Source organism: Canis aureus, chromosome 15, assembly GCF_053574225.1.
Source record: "Canis aureus isolate CA01 chromosome 15, VMU_Caureus_v.1.0, whole genome shotgun sequence".
Taxonomy (NCBI): Eukaryota; Metazoa; Chordata; class Mammalia; order Carnivora; family Canidae; genus Canis; species Canis aureus.
The window spans coordinates 45,417,340-45,434,982 of NC_135625.1; the positions used below are offsets into that span (position 1 = coordinate 45,417,340).

Here is a 17,643-nt window from a genome sequence, read left to right on the forward strand (position 1 = left end):
CTACTTATCTTTCTCAGCATAGAGGGAGAAAGAGAAAACTGAGAAAATTTAATTCTTAAATTTTATTTATTTCTTTTCAGAGAGAGTGTGCGTGAGGTCAAACTGGTGGGGAAGGGCAGGGGGAGAGAAAGAAAATCTCAGGCAGACTTCATGTTCAGCTCGAGCCTAACACAACTCAGTCCCACAACCATGAGAACATGACCTGAGCCAAAATCAAGTTGGACACTTAACTGAGTGAGCCACTCAGGCACCCCAACAGACCCTCTGTTTTAAGCATAGCAGCCTGCCTGTCATTGCACCATGCAGGGTTTGCCCTGCATGTCATCATGATGACCATACTCAAGTAGATGTGGACATGGGAAGAATATAAACAAGTCTTTGATGAGTAGAGGGTCATGAGTCTCATTACTGATCCACAGGTTCAGCCCTTCGTGTTTTTCTGGAAAACATAGGAATGGTAAAACGCTGAAGAGTTATGTGTGTCCCCAGGAGTTACTGACTTAGGAATTCATCAGGCATCTATTCATCCTTTATATACATGTTATTTTAATTTTTCTAGTATTTTCCATATTGAGAGTTGAAAATATGTGAAGGTGTATTGAGAAATTTTATTTTTTCATATTTGTTCCCACTTTCATTCAAACATTCAACATTTATTCAATGTATTCTATGTGTTCTCTGTATTCTCTGTGCAAAAGCCAAGTCCTTAAGCTCATGTAATTATATTCTAGGATTGGCAGGAGAAAGAGAAACAGGATTTTTCTAAGTAAAATTTAAGCCTGATAGAAGTACTAAGGAGAAAAATAAATCAGTGAACAGTATTAAGAGTAGGCATTGCTATTTCTAGGCCATTTTAAGGATTTGAGGTTGGGAAAGATTTCTAAGGATGAGAAACCATTGGAGAATTTTGAGCAAAGATGACATGCTCAAGTGAACTTATTTTAACATCCATTCATTATTAGAACTTCCAACAAAATGGATGTGTAGGAAACATAGCTCAACTTAATAAATGCCATTTATGACAAACACACAACAGACATGGTATTCAATGGTGAGAAGCTGAAAGCTTTTCCTCTAAGATCAGGAGCAAAACAAGGATTCTCAGTCTTGCCATATTCATTATACACAGTATTAGTAGTTCTAGCTACAGCAAGCAGACAAGGAAAAGAAACAAAAGGCATCTAAGTTGGTTAGAAAAGGAATGAAACTGTCACTATTTGCAGATGACATGATACTGTCATATATAGAAAACCCTAAAGACTCCACCAAAACAGTACTGGATCCAATAAATGAATTTAGTAAAGTTGCAGGATACAAAACTAATGTACAAAAAATCCATTGTGTTTCTATACACTAATAACAAACTAGCAGAAAGAGAAAAAAATCTTTTAAAAACTCGCCTGGGTGGCTCAGCAGTTGAATGAGCCTCCAGCTCAGGGCGTGATTCTGGAGTTCCGGGATCGAGTCCCACATCAGGCTCCCTGCATGGAGCCCTGCTTCTCTTTCTGCCTATGTCTCTGCCTCTCTCTGGTCTCTCATGAATAAATAAATAAAATCTTAAAAAAAGAAAAAACAACTCCCATTTGTAATTGCATCAAAAAGACTAAAATAAAATACCTAAGAATAAATTTAACCAAGGAAAAGAAAGGTCTGTACTCTGAAAGCTATAAGACACACATGAAAAAATTAAATGGCACAAAAGAATATGGAATATTTATGGATTGAAAGAATTAATTGTTAAAGAATTATTACAAAGTCTGTATTGCCCAATGCAATCAATCTACAGATACAATGAATTCCCTCTAAGAATACCAATAACATTTTTCACAGAACTAGAATAAATAATACTAAAATTTATATGGTACCAGCAAAGACCCCAAATGGCCAAAGCAATCTTGAGAAAGAATAAAGCTTGGAGGTATCATAATCCCAGATTTTAAGATATACTAACAAAGCTAGAGTAATCAAAACATGTGGTACTGGCACATACATCAGTGTATAGACACATAGACAAAATAGACACATAGATCAATGAACAGAATAGGGAGCCCATAAATAAACCCAAAATAACATGATTGATTAATCTTCAACAAAGGAGGCAAGAATATACATTGGAGAAAAGACCGTCCTTTTCCCTCAGCAAGGGAAATAACAGCAAAAATAACTGCACCAGAATAAAAAGTTTTTGCACAGCAAAGGAAATTATCAATAAAATGAAAAGAAAACCTATTGAATGGGAGAAGATATTTGCAAATGTTATATCCAATAAGGGGTTAGTGTCCAAAATAGATAAAGAACACATACAACTTAACGCCAAAAATAAAACAAACAAAAAAACAGTTCAGTTAAATATTGGTCAAAGGACTTGAATACACATTTTTCCAAAGAAGATATACGCATGGCCAACAGATAATGAAAAAAAAAAATTTTTTTTCAACGTCATTACTCATCAGGAAAATGCAAATAGATACCACAGGTATTACCTTCACATCAGTTAGAATAGCTAATATCAAAGACAAGAAATAACAGGTATTGGTGGAGATGTAGATAGAAGGGAACCCTTCCGGGATGAAAACTGGTATAGCCATTATGGAAAACAGTATGTTTCCTAAGAAAACAAAAGGACTAATTTGAAAGATATATGCACCTATATGTTTATCGGAGCATTATTTATAATAGCCAAGGTGTGGAAGCAACCTAAGTGCCCACTGATAAAGAAGATTTAGTGTGTGTGTATATATACACTATTCTGTGTGTGTGTGTATACACACACACACAAAATAGCCAAGGTGTGGAGGCAACCTAAGTGCTCACTGATAAAGAAGATTTAGTGTGTGTGTATATATACACACACATAGTGGAATATCATTCAGTCATAAAAAAGATTGAGATCTTGCTATTTGTAACAACATAGATGGACCTAGAGGGTATTATGTTAAGTAAAAGAAGTCAAAGACAGCATCATTTTTATGTCAAATTTAAGAAGCAAAACGAACAAACAAAACAAAACAAAAAAGAATCATAAATAACAGTGAAACCAGTGGTTGCCTGATGGGTAAGGGAGTACAGGGATGGGTCAAATAAGTGAAGGAGACTAAGAGGCACAAACCGTAGTTATAAAATAATAAGTTACTGAGATGTAAAGTACAACAGAGGGAATATACTCAGTAAGATTATATAACTTTGTATGGTGACAGATGTTAACAATACTTATATCATGGTGAGTATTTCATAACAAATATAAATATCAAATTACTGTGTTGTACACCTGAAACTAATATTGTATGTCAGCTATACATTAATTAAAAATAAACATTTTTAAGTTAAGTTAAAGCTAGTGTGCAAGGCAAGCAGTGAATCAACAGGGAGTATATTTGTAAATTGCTTTTAAACTATCTGAGGTACCAGTTTAGAGACTGAAAACTTGATGGTCGTGTTCAAATGATCAATGTTGGTCAAACAAGCTTGTATAGTATTGCGCACTTTTTTCTGCTTCCCTAGCAACCTCTACCATCATGCTAGCAGACCTGTGATTTTCTTTGAGGGGATCAGTATACCTAGCCCCAGGAATGGAATTATGATTTAAACTAGACATGATAACCTTTACTCATATTGCTAGCCAACTTGGCCCACAAAGTTTCTGCTGAAAAATCAGGTGAGAGTCATGTGGGTGTTCCCTTATATGTAACTAGTTGCTTTTCTCTTGTTATTGTTAAGATCCCTTTTTATCTTTAGTTTTTGGCATTTTAATTATTGTGTGTCTTGATGCGGACTTCTTTTGGTTCATGTTTAGAGCTCTTTCTTCTTCCTGGACTTGGATGTCTGTTTCCTTCCCGAGAGTAGAGAATTATTCAGCTATTTCTTCAAATAAGTTTTCTACCCCTTTATCTCTTTTCTTTCTGGGGCTCCTATAATGGGAAGATTAGTACTTTTGATGTTATCCCAGAGATCCTTTAACCTATCCTCATTTTACTTTAAACTTTTTTCTTTTTGCTGTCCAGTTTGGATTATTTCCGTTACCTTATCTTCCAGATCTCTGATACATTCTGTATCTTCTAACCTGCTGTTTATTCCCTGTGGGGTATTTTTCATTTCTGTTATGTACCCTTCAGCCTGATTTGTTTCTTTTTAATATTTTCTGTCTCTTAGTTGAGGATCTCACTGAGTTCATCCACTCTTCTCCCAAGTCTGATGATCATCTTTATCAGGTAGATTGCTTTTCTTCATATTGTTTAGTTCTTTTTCTAAGGTTTTGCCTTGTTCTTTCATTTGGAGCATATTCCTCTGTCTCTTTATTTTGTCTAACTCTCTGTGTTTGTTTCTATGTATTAGGTAGGTTAGCTATGTTTCCTGGTCTTAAAAGTAGTGGCCTTATATAGAAGGTATCTTGTGGGGTGTTATTCTATATGTTGGCAAATTGAACACCAATAAAAAATAAATTTAAAAAATGAAGGTATCTTGTGGGAATCAGCAACTCTCCCTGATGACCAGAACCAGGCATTCTAGGGGTGTCCCCTGTGTGGGCTTTCCTGTTGTGATTAGGCAGGCCACACCACTTCAGGAGTGCTCATAGGTAGAGCTAGCCCCTTGCCAGGCTGGCTGTAATGTAGTCATCACTACTGCAGATGTACTGGTGTGTAGGACTGGCTAAGAGGTCCAGCTGCAGCTGCTACAGGCATGCTGGTGGGTGGGGATAGCCTCTGTTATGGCTGGCTTTGCAGCCTGGTGTGACTTACAGGTGTACTGGTGGTGGGACTAGCACCCATTGTGGCTGGCTGCAAGACTCAAGTAACTATTGCAGCAGTTCTGGTGAGCAGGCCTGATCCCCCTCCATGGGCCAGTAGTTGCTTTGGAAGGGCACAGGTCCTGGTTGATGCTGCCTGCCAGGTGTTGCAGGGATGGTAGGGAGCTATTTTGGAGGAGCACCTGCCAGGACAGAAAGATTGGGGAGGGTGAGGCAAAAGGCTAGCAAGATAGATGGAGAATGTCAGAACTGACATGGGCCAACCAAGCCTGCTAGGCTAAAGGAGGGCAATAAAAATGGCACTTGCCCACACTTCCATTCCCAGCAAAAGTTCTGCTAGATCCCTGCACCTCCAGCACATGCCCTAAAATTATTCAATCAGTGTCCTTTGTGGATAGCTCAAGTATTTTCATACTGCTGCTTTTGTGCTTAGAGTGAGTGATATTGCACACAGGCCCTTTAAGAGTGGAGTCTCCATTTCTGGCTCTCCCAGAGTTAAGATTCACTTGATTTTCAAAGTCAAATGTCATAGGCATTCATCTTCCCACCTCCAGGGGGAGGGTGTAATGTAGGGGCTAAATCCCACAATTCTCAAGGGGGACCTCCACACCTGTAATAAATAGTTCTGCCCCTTGTGGGTCCCTATGTCAGGGATTTAGTTCCTGACCATATCTCTGCCCTTCCTGCCCTTCTCAATTTGGTTTTTTCTCCCTATCTTGTGAAGAGTCATAATAGTTTTCAGCTCTTTCTCAGAGTGAGTTGCACTACACGTATTTGTACCCTTCATATGTTTTTGAGAGGGGGTGAGTGCAGGATCTTCCTACTCCTCCATCTTCCTCTCTCCCCAGCTTTAACTTCAAACTTAAAGTTGGTCTTAGAAAAAGAGATAAGAATCACATCTTCTCTGAAAGAAAGGAAGAAAGGAAATAAACTCTCCCACATCATTTTCCTTAGCCGCAAGCCTTTAGATAGATAGAGATTTACATATTCAGATGAATCTGTAATCTCAGAAGAATATGAGGAAACTCTACCCGCTGAATAATTCTAAGATTAAAGACGCCCTAAAATATTTTCAGTATGCATTTGGTTTGATTTTAGAGAAGGCTGAAAGGCAAGTCTGCATCAGTGGGTTTGGTAGTCTCTGTCTCTGTAAACCTTTTTAACACACACACACAGAGTAAAGCTATTTGGAAGTTTATAAAGACCCATCAGTTTCTTTTTCTTTATTTCTCTTAACAACAACTGAACACTTCATTTTCTAGTCCCCTTTCATCCTTTGCTTTGCCTTTTCTTTTCATCTGATGACTCATGCTCCTACTCTTCTGTGCTATTCCTTTTGTTTGTTGACTGACACACTGATGTAATTTATTTGAGACAATAGCTTTATAGCTAAAGCTGTAGAATTAATGTTTGAAATGGTTTTCCCTTTATGTGTTTTTTAGTTGAATTTTCCCAGTGGTATCAGTTTCTTCAAAGACTACTAGAAAATTGGCCCTATTACCTTCTCTCCTTTTGTCCCCTTTAAGTCATCTCAAAAATTCATCTTTCATACTCGTTTTATTGTATAAATGCCCCAGCTTCATAAATAGTATGCCTTCTGCTGGTTTTCCAAATCTCTTTTTAAACTGCCTTTAGATCATTTTACTAAAGGATGTTCATATTGGGAGTAGTTCTTCCTGCACTTTTATCTTGCCACCAAAGCAGTGTAGAGATAGATTAAAATAATAAACTTTCATAATAAATAAGACTTTAGAACTAGTATGCCCTTTGGATATTGTTTAGTTCAGTCCCCTGATTTGACTGATGGGTAATACTGATAACATTTTTTATTAGCAAATGCCCTTATTAAGCCCTTTTACAACTTTCTGAGATAAGCTTAGTATTTTATTCTTTTACTTTGTTACTTTATTAAAATTGGAATGTATATCAGTTAATAATGCTTTCAGCTGCATTTGACAATGCCTGATGAACAGTGGCTTAAACCCTAAAAATATTTATTATTCATACTTTACAAGATATTCAGAGATAATAGAGAATCTTAGATTTGGATCCAACTGATTTTATCTTCAAGAACCTGAGTTCTTTCTGTCTTTCCAGTTTTCCTCAAGCTAGCATCTGGTCCTTTAGTCTTCGTGCCTGCTGCCCTATGTCATGGGGTGCAGTTTAAGCAATCATATCTAAGTTGAGGAAGAAATAAGAATGAAAGGGGGCCTTGCACCTGTAGTTTCTCCTCTAAAGCCTGGCCCCCTTATCAGAAAGTAAAATCACCTTCCCAGAAGCTCCCCAATACATTTCTCCTTACATTTTATTGGCAAGACTATCACATGACCCATCTTAGCTGCAAGAGGGGCTGGGAAAGCATTCATGTTTTACAGTGAGAGGAATCTTTATAGTGGGAGGAATATAGGAGTAGCATAGGGGATTGAGAATCCCTTTTGATTGACTAAATTACCAACAACTGTCAGAGTGGTCATCCTAAAATATACATGTATATATTTTCATATCCAGGGAGGAGCTATATCTTAGACAATGGGTTCTGGAGTCAGATTTCCTAAGTTTAAACCCTAGCGTCTTTGCAAACTTTGACTTTGGACTTCTAGAGAGTATGCCTCTGTCTGCTTTACTGTAAAACAGGGATAATAATGTACCAATTACATACATGATTATTGTACTAGTGACTTGAAGTTAGCATATGATGAGTACTGCCTATATATGCCATTATCATCATCAAGCAAAGCTTGGCATCTTCACATAGATACCAAACTCAGAGCAAGCTTAATTACTAGCAACTTTTTCCCACTTTTGAACAAAACAACCTAAAAAAGTAACTTCCAGTAGCGTCAACCTCATAATTATTAACTTTAAACTAAGATATACAAAATCTCAATCTGACTAGGAAAACCCTTAAGAGACTTATAGTCATAACGGAATTTGCTTGCCTCTGTTGTGATAACTTATAACCGACATGTCATTTTGTTTAGAAATAAAACTCTTTAGGTTTTCTATAAATGCTTCATGTGTCAAAGCAGTATGGTGAAAGGCTTCTTTTGACTAGAATCTATCAAATCAAGAACCTGGGACCCATCTGTAATTTGCAAGATCTCTTTCTCTTTCTATATATATATATCATATATAGTATACTATATAGTTCTGTAGTGACCTAGATAAAAACAAAAGCACCAATTACAGTTAGAGAAAAAAAATCTCTGCAGTGTTTTTTTTTTCCAGGTATTTTTAGGTAAACATACATGGAGATAGGAGAATCAAATGGCTGCTTAAACATAATATTCAAGAAATAGTTGATGATGAAAAAAATTTTGTAGTATGAGAAAACTATCAAAATATTATATGAAGTTTTATAAGAAACCATAATACTCTGAGAAATTGATAATTCTAACAGAAAGTGATGTTGGGAAACCCAGAGCAGCTTCTAGAAAGTGTTGTGGTCTTGTAGGGGACTGGAAAGTAAATTCACCATAGATTCTTTGTAGAAGTATGGAGAGTAGGAAAGAAGTAAACAACCATATCCAAACTAGGTTCAGATGAGGGCCTAGGTCATGTGAGGGAAGCTCGAGTGACGGCGCAATAGGGGCCATCTGATTGCCCACAACCAGAGGTGATAGCTCCTCCAGCATGTACCATTCTTGAGCCTTAATGTTGAGGAAGCATGATTCCTCCATGCATTATGAACAATGTACTGACTACCATTCTTCTCTGATTTTCCCTCCAGAAAACCCGTTATGAAATTTATGTCAGCATTCTAAAAGAAGGAGGCAAGGAGCTCCTGAGTAACAATGAAAGTGAGGCTGTAGGATTGAAGAAGTCACATTCAAGTCCTTCGCTGAACCCAGATTCATCTCCAGTTACAGCCAAGGTCAAGCGTAACGTGTCAGAGAGGAAAGATCACCGACCTGAAACACCAAGCATTAAGCAAAAAGTTACTTAGAATCCATCTGTGACCAGGAAGTACTGGTCATGGAGCAAAATAGAGTTTTTCAAGATCTTTCTGGTAAACCCGTGAATATCTTTTTAAACAGTCTGTGACTAAATGGTGCATTAGTAACCTTTTCTATTGCATAGCTTTGTTAGTTTCTGTACTGATTGTCTCTTTGCTCTTGATTTCTTGGCTTTGATGATTTTTTTTGCTACTTGATGACTAATGCACCTTTTTCATGAGGGGAAGGGGATCATGATTTCAGAATGATTATGTGTCACTTTTCCTTTGGTTTTTTCTTGTTTGCACTCTGCTCAGTTGTTTTATGTATTCTCAAATCAGCTATTACACTTTTTTTTAAGGTTAAAAAATTAAATTCCTTGTGGAACATTTAACTGGACAAACTTGGTAGTTTAGCAAATTCTAGCCAGAGTTAATATAAGCCTTTATATGTGAAATCTTGCTCAGTCACTGAGGTGAAATTGAGCACTCACAGAAATTCAGTTAAGAATTAAAATTCTGGGAATCAAGATGTCCCACTGTGATGCAGATGTGCATACATCTTCACACTTACTGTTGAGTTCTGACTCTGCTGGAAGCAGGGATAGGAGGTGTGAAGATCAGAGGACTGGAGAACTTAAGAAGTGCATTAGCTTCCTTGAAGTATTGATTTCATTTCAGCCAAAGAAGGAAAGAGAAAGTGAAATCTTTCGCCATTGAAGGTTGTGGAAAGACGACACCCAAGTTCATTTTGTTTCCTAAAGGGTAGTGGCAATAATTGACTCTTGGGGAGCTGTAGCAGTAGGCTTGCGATTGGTGTGCAGGAAATCGTTACCTCATTCCCAGGGTCTAGACTAGGAATCCAGAATCATCTCTATCGTCAATACTCTGCCATTCAGGAATTAGGTTATTTTAGGCATGGTGTTATCTCCTGATTGTAAAATATTGGAGTCTTCCTAACAAAATAATGTTGAAAACAGAACTCCTTTTGTTCTTTTTTAAATCAAAACAAAGTAAGACAGGAAAAAGTAGCTGCAGTTGTTCAGCAATGCAATGAATATTGATTCTTTAAAATAAATCTGAAAGTAATAAATTGAATGAATTGTGATTGGAAAACTGGAATCTACTGGCTACATAAGCAAGGTTACTTAGTTTATTCTTATCTCAGTCTTTTTGATAGCCAATTCAGTCTGCTACTACTGAACTTTCTCCTGAGAACAAGTACTTTATTTTAAATCATTATTTTCTATCTACTCAAATTTTATTAACCTTACAGTCATGAGTTTTTTCCAGTGATGGTCCCTTTGCAATTTAGGATAATAAACATCACATTCTCCTGTAGAGGTAGAAAAAGTGAAAATTGAGCCTTCTATTAGTTAGAACTTTCTGATTTTGAAACCTTGATACTTTGTGATAGTTAAAGCTATAATCTTCATGACTTCAGAGATAATAGAATCACTTTGAATACTCTTCTCTCCCATACATATTTGCTCTAGTTGTGCTCAGTTTATTAGTTAAAGGTACTATGACCAAAGAATCAGGGACTCTGCATGAATAGCATGGTTCTGGTAAATTAGAGAAAACCTGCTATTAAACCATGGTGGTTTCTAGTGCTGTATTGTTCTGATGTACCAGCATTTAATCACAAGATTATTTATTAACATTTACTTCCTTTACCTATATAAATGCCCATATTTGCTAGTGCCCAGAAAAGAGAAACCCCATGCTAAGGTTGTAGCTGCTTGCTTTGTGATAAGTATTTTGCCACACCTTGAAAAGTTCACTCTAACCCTCTATCTTGTTTACATGAAGGCAATGACTAATTTATGTTTCAAACCCAAAAAACAAGGTAGTTCCCAATATAGCCCTGTGTACCTGATTCATTTTTGTAGCTTCTGACCAAATCCGAGATTTCCATGAGGGAATCATCTCTCTTCCTCAAATCTGAATAATTAACCTATTTGTTTTCTGCCTAGATACTTAACTCATACCAAGCAGAAAAATACCTAGACTATATATATAATCTCTGAGCTTCAATAACTAAAGAAAAATAAACATCCCTGATTGGCTTGAATGTGTTTGTCCATAGTGTGACTGTGTCTGTGTATATAGAATGTCTCTGTGTATTTTACTTACAGTATATAATAGACATGAAATGGTACCTTGCTACAGTGTTTCTGACATTTAGAGTAGTTCTGAAATGCTCAGTTAGCATCAGCAGCACTATAGCATTATTCCTATTATATGACTTACTACTGTTAGCCTACAGGAACTTCTGTAGGATATGCTAATAGATAAATGGATGAGAAGGACACTTTGAAGCTGCCATATACTATGCTTGCATAGTTCCTCTTTAAAAACAACTGCAAAAGGTTTTTCTGTGAGCCAGGATCCCAGATTGCCCTGGCATGATGTTGCCCATCTGCAGGGGATGGGTTGAGAATACTTCTGCCCTATTTGCTGTCAGTGCACCTAGCAGGCCAAGAGTTTATTCAGTAGGAGGAAGTGGTCCCTGATTTGACTAGATTCTAAGAGTTTTGCCAATAGCCAACCACATTTTCCTTTGTGATAATTTTTTTTACAATGATATCTAGTCAGAAGAAATTGAAGACATTTCCTTTCACAGCTATTCCAAGCCTGCTACCTAGTTCACAGTACAGGGACCTCCTCTTCTCCTTTCCTTCTTCCCATTCCCACTCCTCATCCATATCTCAGCACCAGGAGCCTTGGGATTTCTCTCCGTGTGGTAAATTATTATTCTCCTTCATATAAATACACTTAATATTTTTTGTACAGAAAATCTTGATAGTCATCAAAACACCTTGGTGATAGTCTTGTTGCATAATTGACCGTGGCTAATGTATAAAATCTTTGAGAGTTTTCGGGCTTTGTTCCCCCACCTTGCATGTTGACTTTTACAGGTGTCAGAAATCTCTTGATAGCAATCAAACTTAATCACTAGCATACAGAGTCCTTTTTTTTTTTTTTTTTTTTGCCAGGCTTATAGCCCTTATTTAAAGTGCACTTTTTAGAAACACTTTGGTACTTTTAGCAACACCTACTTCAACCAAGCAATACTTCCATGTTTTTAATTAATCTCAAGTAAAACCAATATGTGGGAGAGTCCACTGGTAAAACTGTAGTTCCAATTGATCCTAGGTAAAGATGGTAGAAAGCAATTGTGTGAGACCTTCTAGACTTCTCTGTTATACTAATTCAGAAGATAGGACAATGTCCTAGTCAGGAGTGATAAGAGAGAATTAATTCTGAAAGAGAAAAATTGGCTGGCTTTCCAAGGCCAAGCTACAGGTGGTTTCTTGAGTTTGTATTTTACCCTGTGGCCAAACCACAGAACTTCTGAGGCTAGATAATAATTTATACAACCTGAAGTGAAGGAGAGTTTTCTGCTGTTCCTGTCCTATTACTCCTTCTGATGTAAAAAGCTTGAAAATCTGTTCTTAGGTAAGGAAGGGCCTGATTTGGTATGAGCTAAACCTCTTCTCTGTCTTTATCCCTAATCATAGACAATGGGAAGAATATTGAACTTTTCAGAAGTTTCTCTATTTCTTACTAGCCAGACTTTCTTGAGTACAGTTAGTTGTCATTGGATTTTGAATTCACAGGGAGTTTCTCAGCCTTATAGATCCAAATTTCTGTACTTTAGCACTTATGGACCTAGTCAAGTTTTCAGCACATTGGTAGCTACCTTACCTAATTTCAGCGGTGAACAATCTCTTCACTTTTCAAATGACAATTTTTTCCAATTGTAACATTAACACTGTTAAACAAAGAACCAAAGTGGCATCCAAGGACTTGTTAAAGTAGAGTTTAGTTAATGAATAATAGTGTGACTTTGGATTTAAATAGCATCTGCTTTTCTCAGCATCTAATTTGCTCTGACAAAAAGAGATCAGTCAGCTTTGTGACTGCAGCTGTATGATGAGCCCTCTGCAGCTACCTTGCTCCAAAGCTTTCTGGCTGTCTCTTCTCCCAGGCCAGTTCAGGCCATTCGTCTGCCTTCTCCTTGGGTCAACAGATATCTCCATTAGCCTTTGACATCCTGTACTGTCAAGTCACCTACAAGACTTTAAAGGTCAGTAGTTCACCATAAAATAATCCCAACAAATGATAGGGAAGTGCTTGGTCATTGCTTCTCCTCTCAGAATCCTTTTCAATGTCTCACTGATAAAAGGGGGACTAAAGTCCAAAGCCATTGCCATTCTCCTTTTGTACCTATAGTATCCAAATCCCAAGTGGGCATCATTCTGCTTAGGATAATAACGCCCATTGCATGCAAAGAGAATATCTTCATAGACAGAATGTCAGTAAATACTTGAATCTGCATGATAGTTTGTTGACTTGAATGCAACAGCAAGAAAATATTGCAAGTTAAGTAATTGTATATACAGTTTCCTTAAATCTCCTTGGCTTGTTCTTTGTAATTTATGTGTGTATCTGTAGTAGTGCAGGATTTTGGAGAATATTCATATCGATAGTGTGTCAGACATCAAAAAATGCTTTCTGTCACCTGCCAATGTTGTATTGTGGTTATTTATAGTTGTACGTATGTATATGTATCATTGTGTAGACTGTATATCAGTATATGGTATATGTATATCAAATTTATTTTTATCTTTAATAACCAGTGTGATATGAAAAGCAAGTAAAAACCTCATAGGATTGATTATATAATGCAGTTATTGAGAATATATATAGTGGTACTGTTTTATTAAACTTAAATTAAAATATTTTGATTAGATTTTTAATAAGATTTTATGTTAGAAAATTCCATCTTTGATCTTTGAATCACCAGGGCAAAATGACTCTGAACTAACTTTGTGAAACTATTTCAGTGTACTGTGTACAACACTAAGGGGGTAGCTCATTGTAATTTTAGATACATGGAAAGAGGGGAAAAAACAGACATCCTATGCAGTCTTAACAACTTCAGTATTCTGGGCGCTTAACCATAAACTCAAACTGGCAGTTTTGGGCTTATTACAAATTGTGATGCTTTAAAGCACATGTTCTTTATTGTTGTAATTAGTCCAGAAAAATAGAGCTTTCAGAAGAATTAAATAAGTGCCCACCATATCATTTTTGTGCCTGTGTCTATTTTACAGTAGATCAAGCCACTCTTCTAGCACCGCCTCTTTACCCTCTTTAATTTTAAGAAATATTACAATGTTAAAGTATATCAGGGTTTCCCAAGATCAGGTACTATATTCTAGGTTTGCAGTTGTACAAATTAGCATCTAGTGTCACAAGTAAAAGAATTTTAGGGCAGGCTGTGGACCAGGTTAAAACTTAATTTAATATTTTTATATTTAGGTCTCTTCCTGCCTCTCCCCAAAGAAGAGCCACTGGCCTTAGTTGTTTGAGCTTACTGCTTATCTTACAGTGTGTAAATATATAATTAGAGATTAAATGTATATTAACCAGCATGTTTGGTGTATTTAAAGCAGCAACTGAGTATGTCTGAGTGAGTGGTTGAGTGCAGTATATTTTTAAAAATACTGTCTCCTATTCTTTGTATCTGATTCAGAGAATTGGAGTTGTAGAGTGGAAGACCAATCTTTGGCTCCAGTCTACAGTAGTGTGTTGGTAGTTACATTGGAGGGTTTTTTTTTTTTATTAAACTACAGTTTCAAACTATTTTTGCAAATATATCATATTTCCTAATTTGTTTTTGACATGCAGTAAACTGGCTCTGTGACTAACCAGAAGGATCTTTGTTCTGCAAGAGTGTGTTTCTTTCTAAAAATTATAGTGATTTGCAAAAAAATCCATTTGATTCAGAAAGTATACATAAAAGGAGTAGCAAAAATAAAGTTTCATTTTGGGCCTTAATCATTTGAAATGTTTGGACTTTTCATATAAAGCCATGTATGTTATAAAGCCAAGTAACCATTTGGCATGGATAATAATATCCACTGTATAGAGAGTATATATGCACACTGATTTTTAATGCCATCAGGATACTTTTTTAAGCTATACGAATGAGACTAATTAGACCAAATTGAAATCAGAGGGCTTGAGGGGGAAGTATGTGAGCTGGTTGCCTTCCATTTAAGGTAGACATACATGTGGTCAGTCCTCTGCTCCTGAGAGATTCAGAACCAGTTAACTGTCCCCTTAGGGACATGTGTAAGGGGAAAGTCTTACACATGTAGGCCTCCCACATGTGTACATACACTTGCACACATGTATACATAGTGGATGTTTTAAGTTATACAAACTTTAAAACACAAAAGGCCAGGGTGTAAAAATGTTGAACGAAGTGGGTGGAAACTGCATCACAGGAATATTTTCTAAGGGCTAGGGAGGAGTTTGAGCTCTAGAGTCTGACTTTGAGAAGCATCGGATTTTTAACAAATATATGAATACATATATATCACATCCACCAAATTGAAAGCTTTCTTATCATTCATAAGCAGCCAGTCTCCAACATCTTGCAGTACCATGGGGACATTCCAGAAGGCTGATGTTCACTGTTTTCCAGGGTGGCACTGCTGCTTGCCCTGGAGATCATTCCTTTGAGAAAGGAACACAAATAGAGAAGCAAAAAAGCGCTTACCATAGGAGCATTAATATGAATTGTCCACATTCGCTTTTCAGCCATACTGGTGAGAAAGCTCAGATTGAAGTTATGCTGAACAGTTAAGCACTTTTCTATCAACAATGACAGTAAAGATGGAGATGAAAAGAAACTTAGCTAAAATATATTTCCCTTTGCAGGGTTAAGAACTAAACTCTCACTAATAATGTCATAAACACCTTCACTTCAATTCCTGAAAATCTTGGTTAATGGAGAGAAATTTGGAGTTTCACTTACCATTTCCCTGTGAGCTTGCATAGATAAGACTTTAGACACTCCCAAGAGAGTCCTATTCAGAAAGCTCGGTTAAGGACAGTACTGTAGGTCTGAGGCTCCTTGCTCTGACCCCTGAATACTGGGGCACTACAGAGGATGACAATGTATTCTCTCTGCAAAGAGGAGCTTCTCTTCTGGCCTTCCACTCCACTTGGGCTTCTACTGAGCAGCAGGCACATCCTGGATTTCAATGTTGTTTCCCTGGCTTTAGGAATCCAGCTGTTGTAATGAGTAGACCCTGCTGAGGTAAGATATCAACTCTGAGAGTGACTGAGTCACTGGAGGTGACATATGACAAAGGTATTTTAAAAATTTTCTGACTGACACCAAGACCACATATTTTGCCTTTGCACCCAGATTTCTGGAAATGGATAATGTTTCAGTTCTGTGGGAAGGGTCAGGGAACACTAAGTTTATTGCTTAGCATTTCTGCTCAGTGCTTATTGCTTAGCATTTCTGCTCAGTTTAGATGAGAGCTGTTGGGTAAAGGCCTAAATGCCTCCCTCCATTCTCTTCTACCTCAGGTTTTAGGAGCCCATTTCTAGAACAGAAATTTATACGAGTGGAGAACCAATACTGTCAGCCTTGATTACTGTAGGACAGGCAGGAGGGTAGTAATATGTATCCTGTAATATAGAACAAGCTTTTAACTTGTCCAACCTAGTAACTGGATTATGTTTTCTGTGACTCAAACTAATTGGCAGTGTGGAACTTTCATTTACCTTCAAAGTTTTCTCCACCAATCATTGCAGTTTCATTGCAGTACTGGTGCCATATCTCCCTGCAAATTGTGAAAGTAATTAGTGACAAAATAGCAGCCTAATCCTTTTCAGTGGCCAGACTGTCAGCATTAGCAGACTTAGGTAAGCTAGTGGGACTGAATTATGTACTGGAAACCTGTTCCTCATTATCACCCACCAGACTGAAGACATGCCATCTCCTAGAGAATTATGGCATTTATGGTGGTCATCTTTTTAATGGAACAGTAACTTATGCGGATATTGTTAAAGCATTCAGAGACTATTTTGAAAATTAAGTTTACATTTTACAATTGCTTTATTTTTTATTAAAATAGTTGTATATAAATATTACTCCATTTCACTGATGTTAAAGTAAACCTAACCATGTAGACAAGTGTGTCACCTGATATGTATAGAAGCTATGATATATATATAGTACTTTTCTCTATTGTGTAAATGTTTATGAATATAATTGTTCTGTGTTTTTATAAGTTGGGGATAATTTGTTGTTTTACAACAACAAAATCAATTGAACTTAAGTGGCTTTTATGTAATAGAAATTATGCAAAATAGTGAAAGATTTAAAATATGTATATGATATATGTAAATGTACAAACTTTAGAAAGAAATAAATTAACAAATTTCAATCATTTAGGGGAATATTTTTATTTGCTTATTTAAGCAACTGTATAATACCTTTAAAAATCAAAACACAACACACCCCATCCTGCATTAAAAAGCCCCACAGTGGCCAGGATAATTGATTAAGATGTTAAGAAAGTCAAATCGTTAGCTCTCACCTCCATTAACATCGGTCAAAACCCGTGTTTGCACAAAGATGTTGATGAGACTTAGGGGGCCTACTGTCTTCATTAGCAGACTTTGAGCAGAGAAAGAAGTTTTGAAGCAATTTCAAAAATTCATTTTGCATTCCCATACTCCTAACATTTTTTATCAAAGTAAGGACTGGAGAGTTCATTATTGTGCTAAAATGCAAATGTTGGTCACTGCTTTATGGTGCCTAGTATATACATCTGTGTTCTCATAACCAAACTTAATACTAAAACTAAGATCTGTTGATTTGAAAAATGAAAAAATAAAACTCCACCCTAATCACCTAACTTCTGAATATTTGAGAAGATGTTTTATGTTTGGGGATTTGGGCTTTTTGAAGCAAGATAGCTGATAAATGAATGAAAGTGCTGTCTGGCAGAGATGAAAACTGTTGTTATGTGTAAATTTCAAAGAAATAGATAGCTTGGGGTGGGGAAAATGGAGGAGATAGGCTCTTTGGCACCCATTGGCTTCCACTAAGATTCCCTGTGTGACTCTCAAACATGAATCCTCTTAA

At 36.8% G+C, this 17,643-nt stretch overlaps 1 protein-coding gene across 12 annotated transcripts in view; it reads left to right on the forward strand.

The window, feature by feature from the left end:
- Nucleotides 1-17,413, forward strand: part of PSD3 (pleckstrin and Sec7 domain containing 3) — a 713,619-nt gene extending 696,206 nt beyond the window's left edge. For 10 of the 12 annotated variants that reach the window (XM_077849455.1, XM_077849456.1, XM_077849459.1 and 7 more), the window contains one exon: nt 8,475-17,413. In XM_077849455.1, coding sequence (XP_077705581.1) covers nt 8,475-8,690 — 216 coding nt within the window. In that variant the 3' untranslated portion in view covers nt 8,691-17,413. Of the gene's footprint in view, nt 1-3,501; nt 3,656-4,149; nt 4,209-8,474 lie in introns of those variants that run through there. The other 2 variants (XM_077849457.1, XM_077849458.1) reach the window with 2 other exon arrangements.
- Nucleotides 17,414-17,643: the final 230 nt, after the last annotated feature.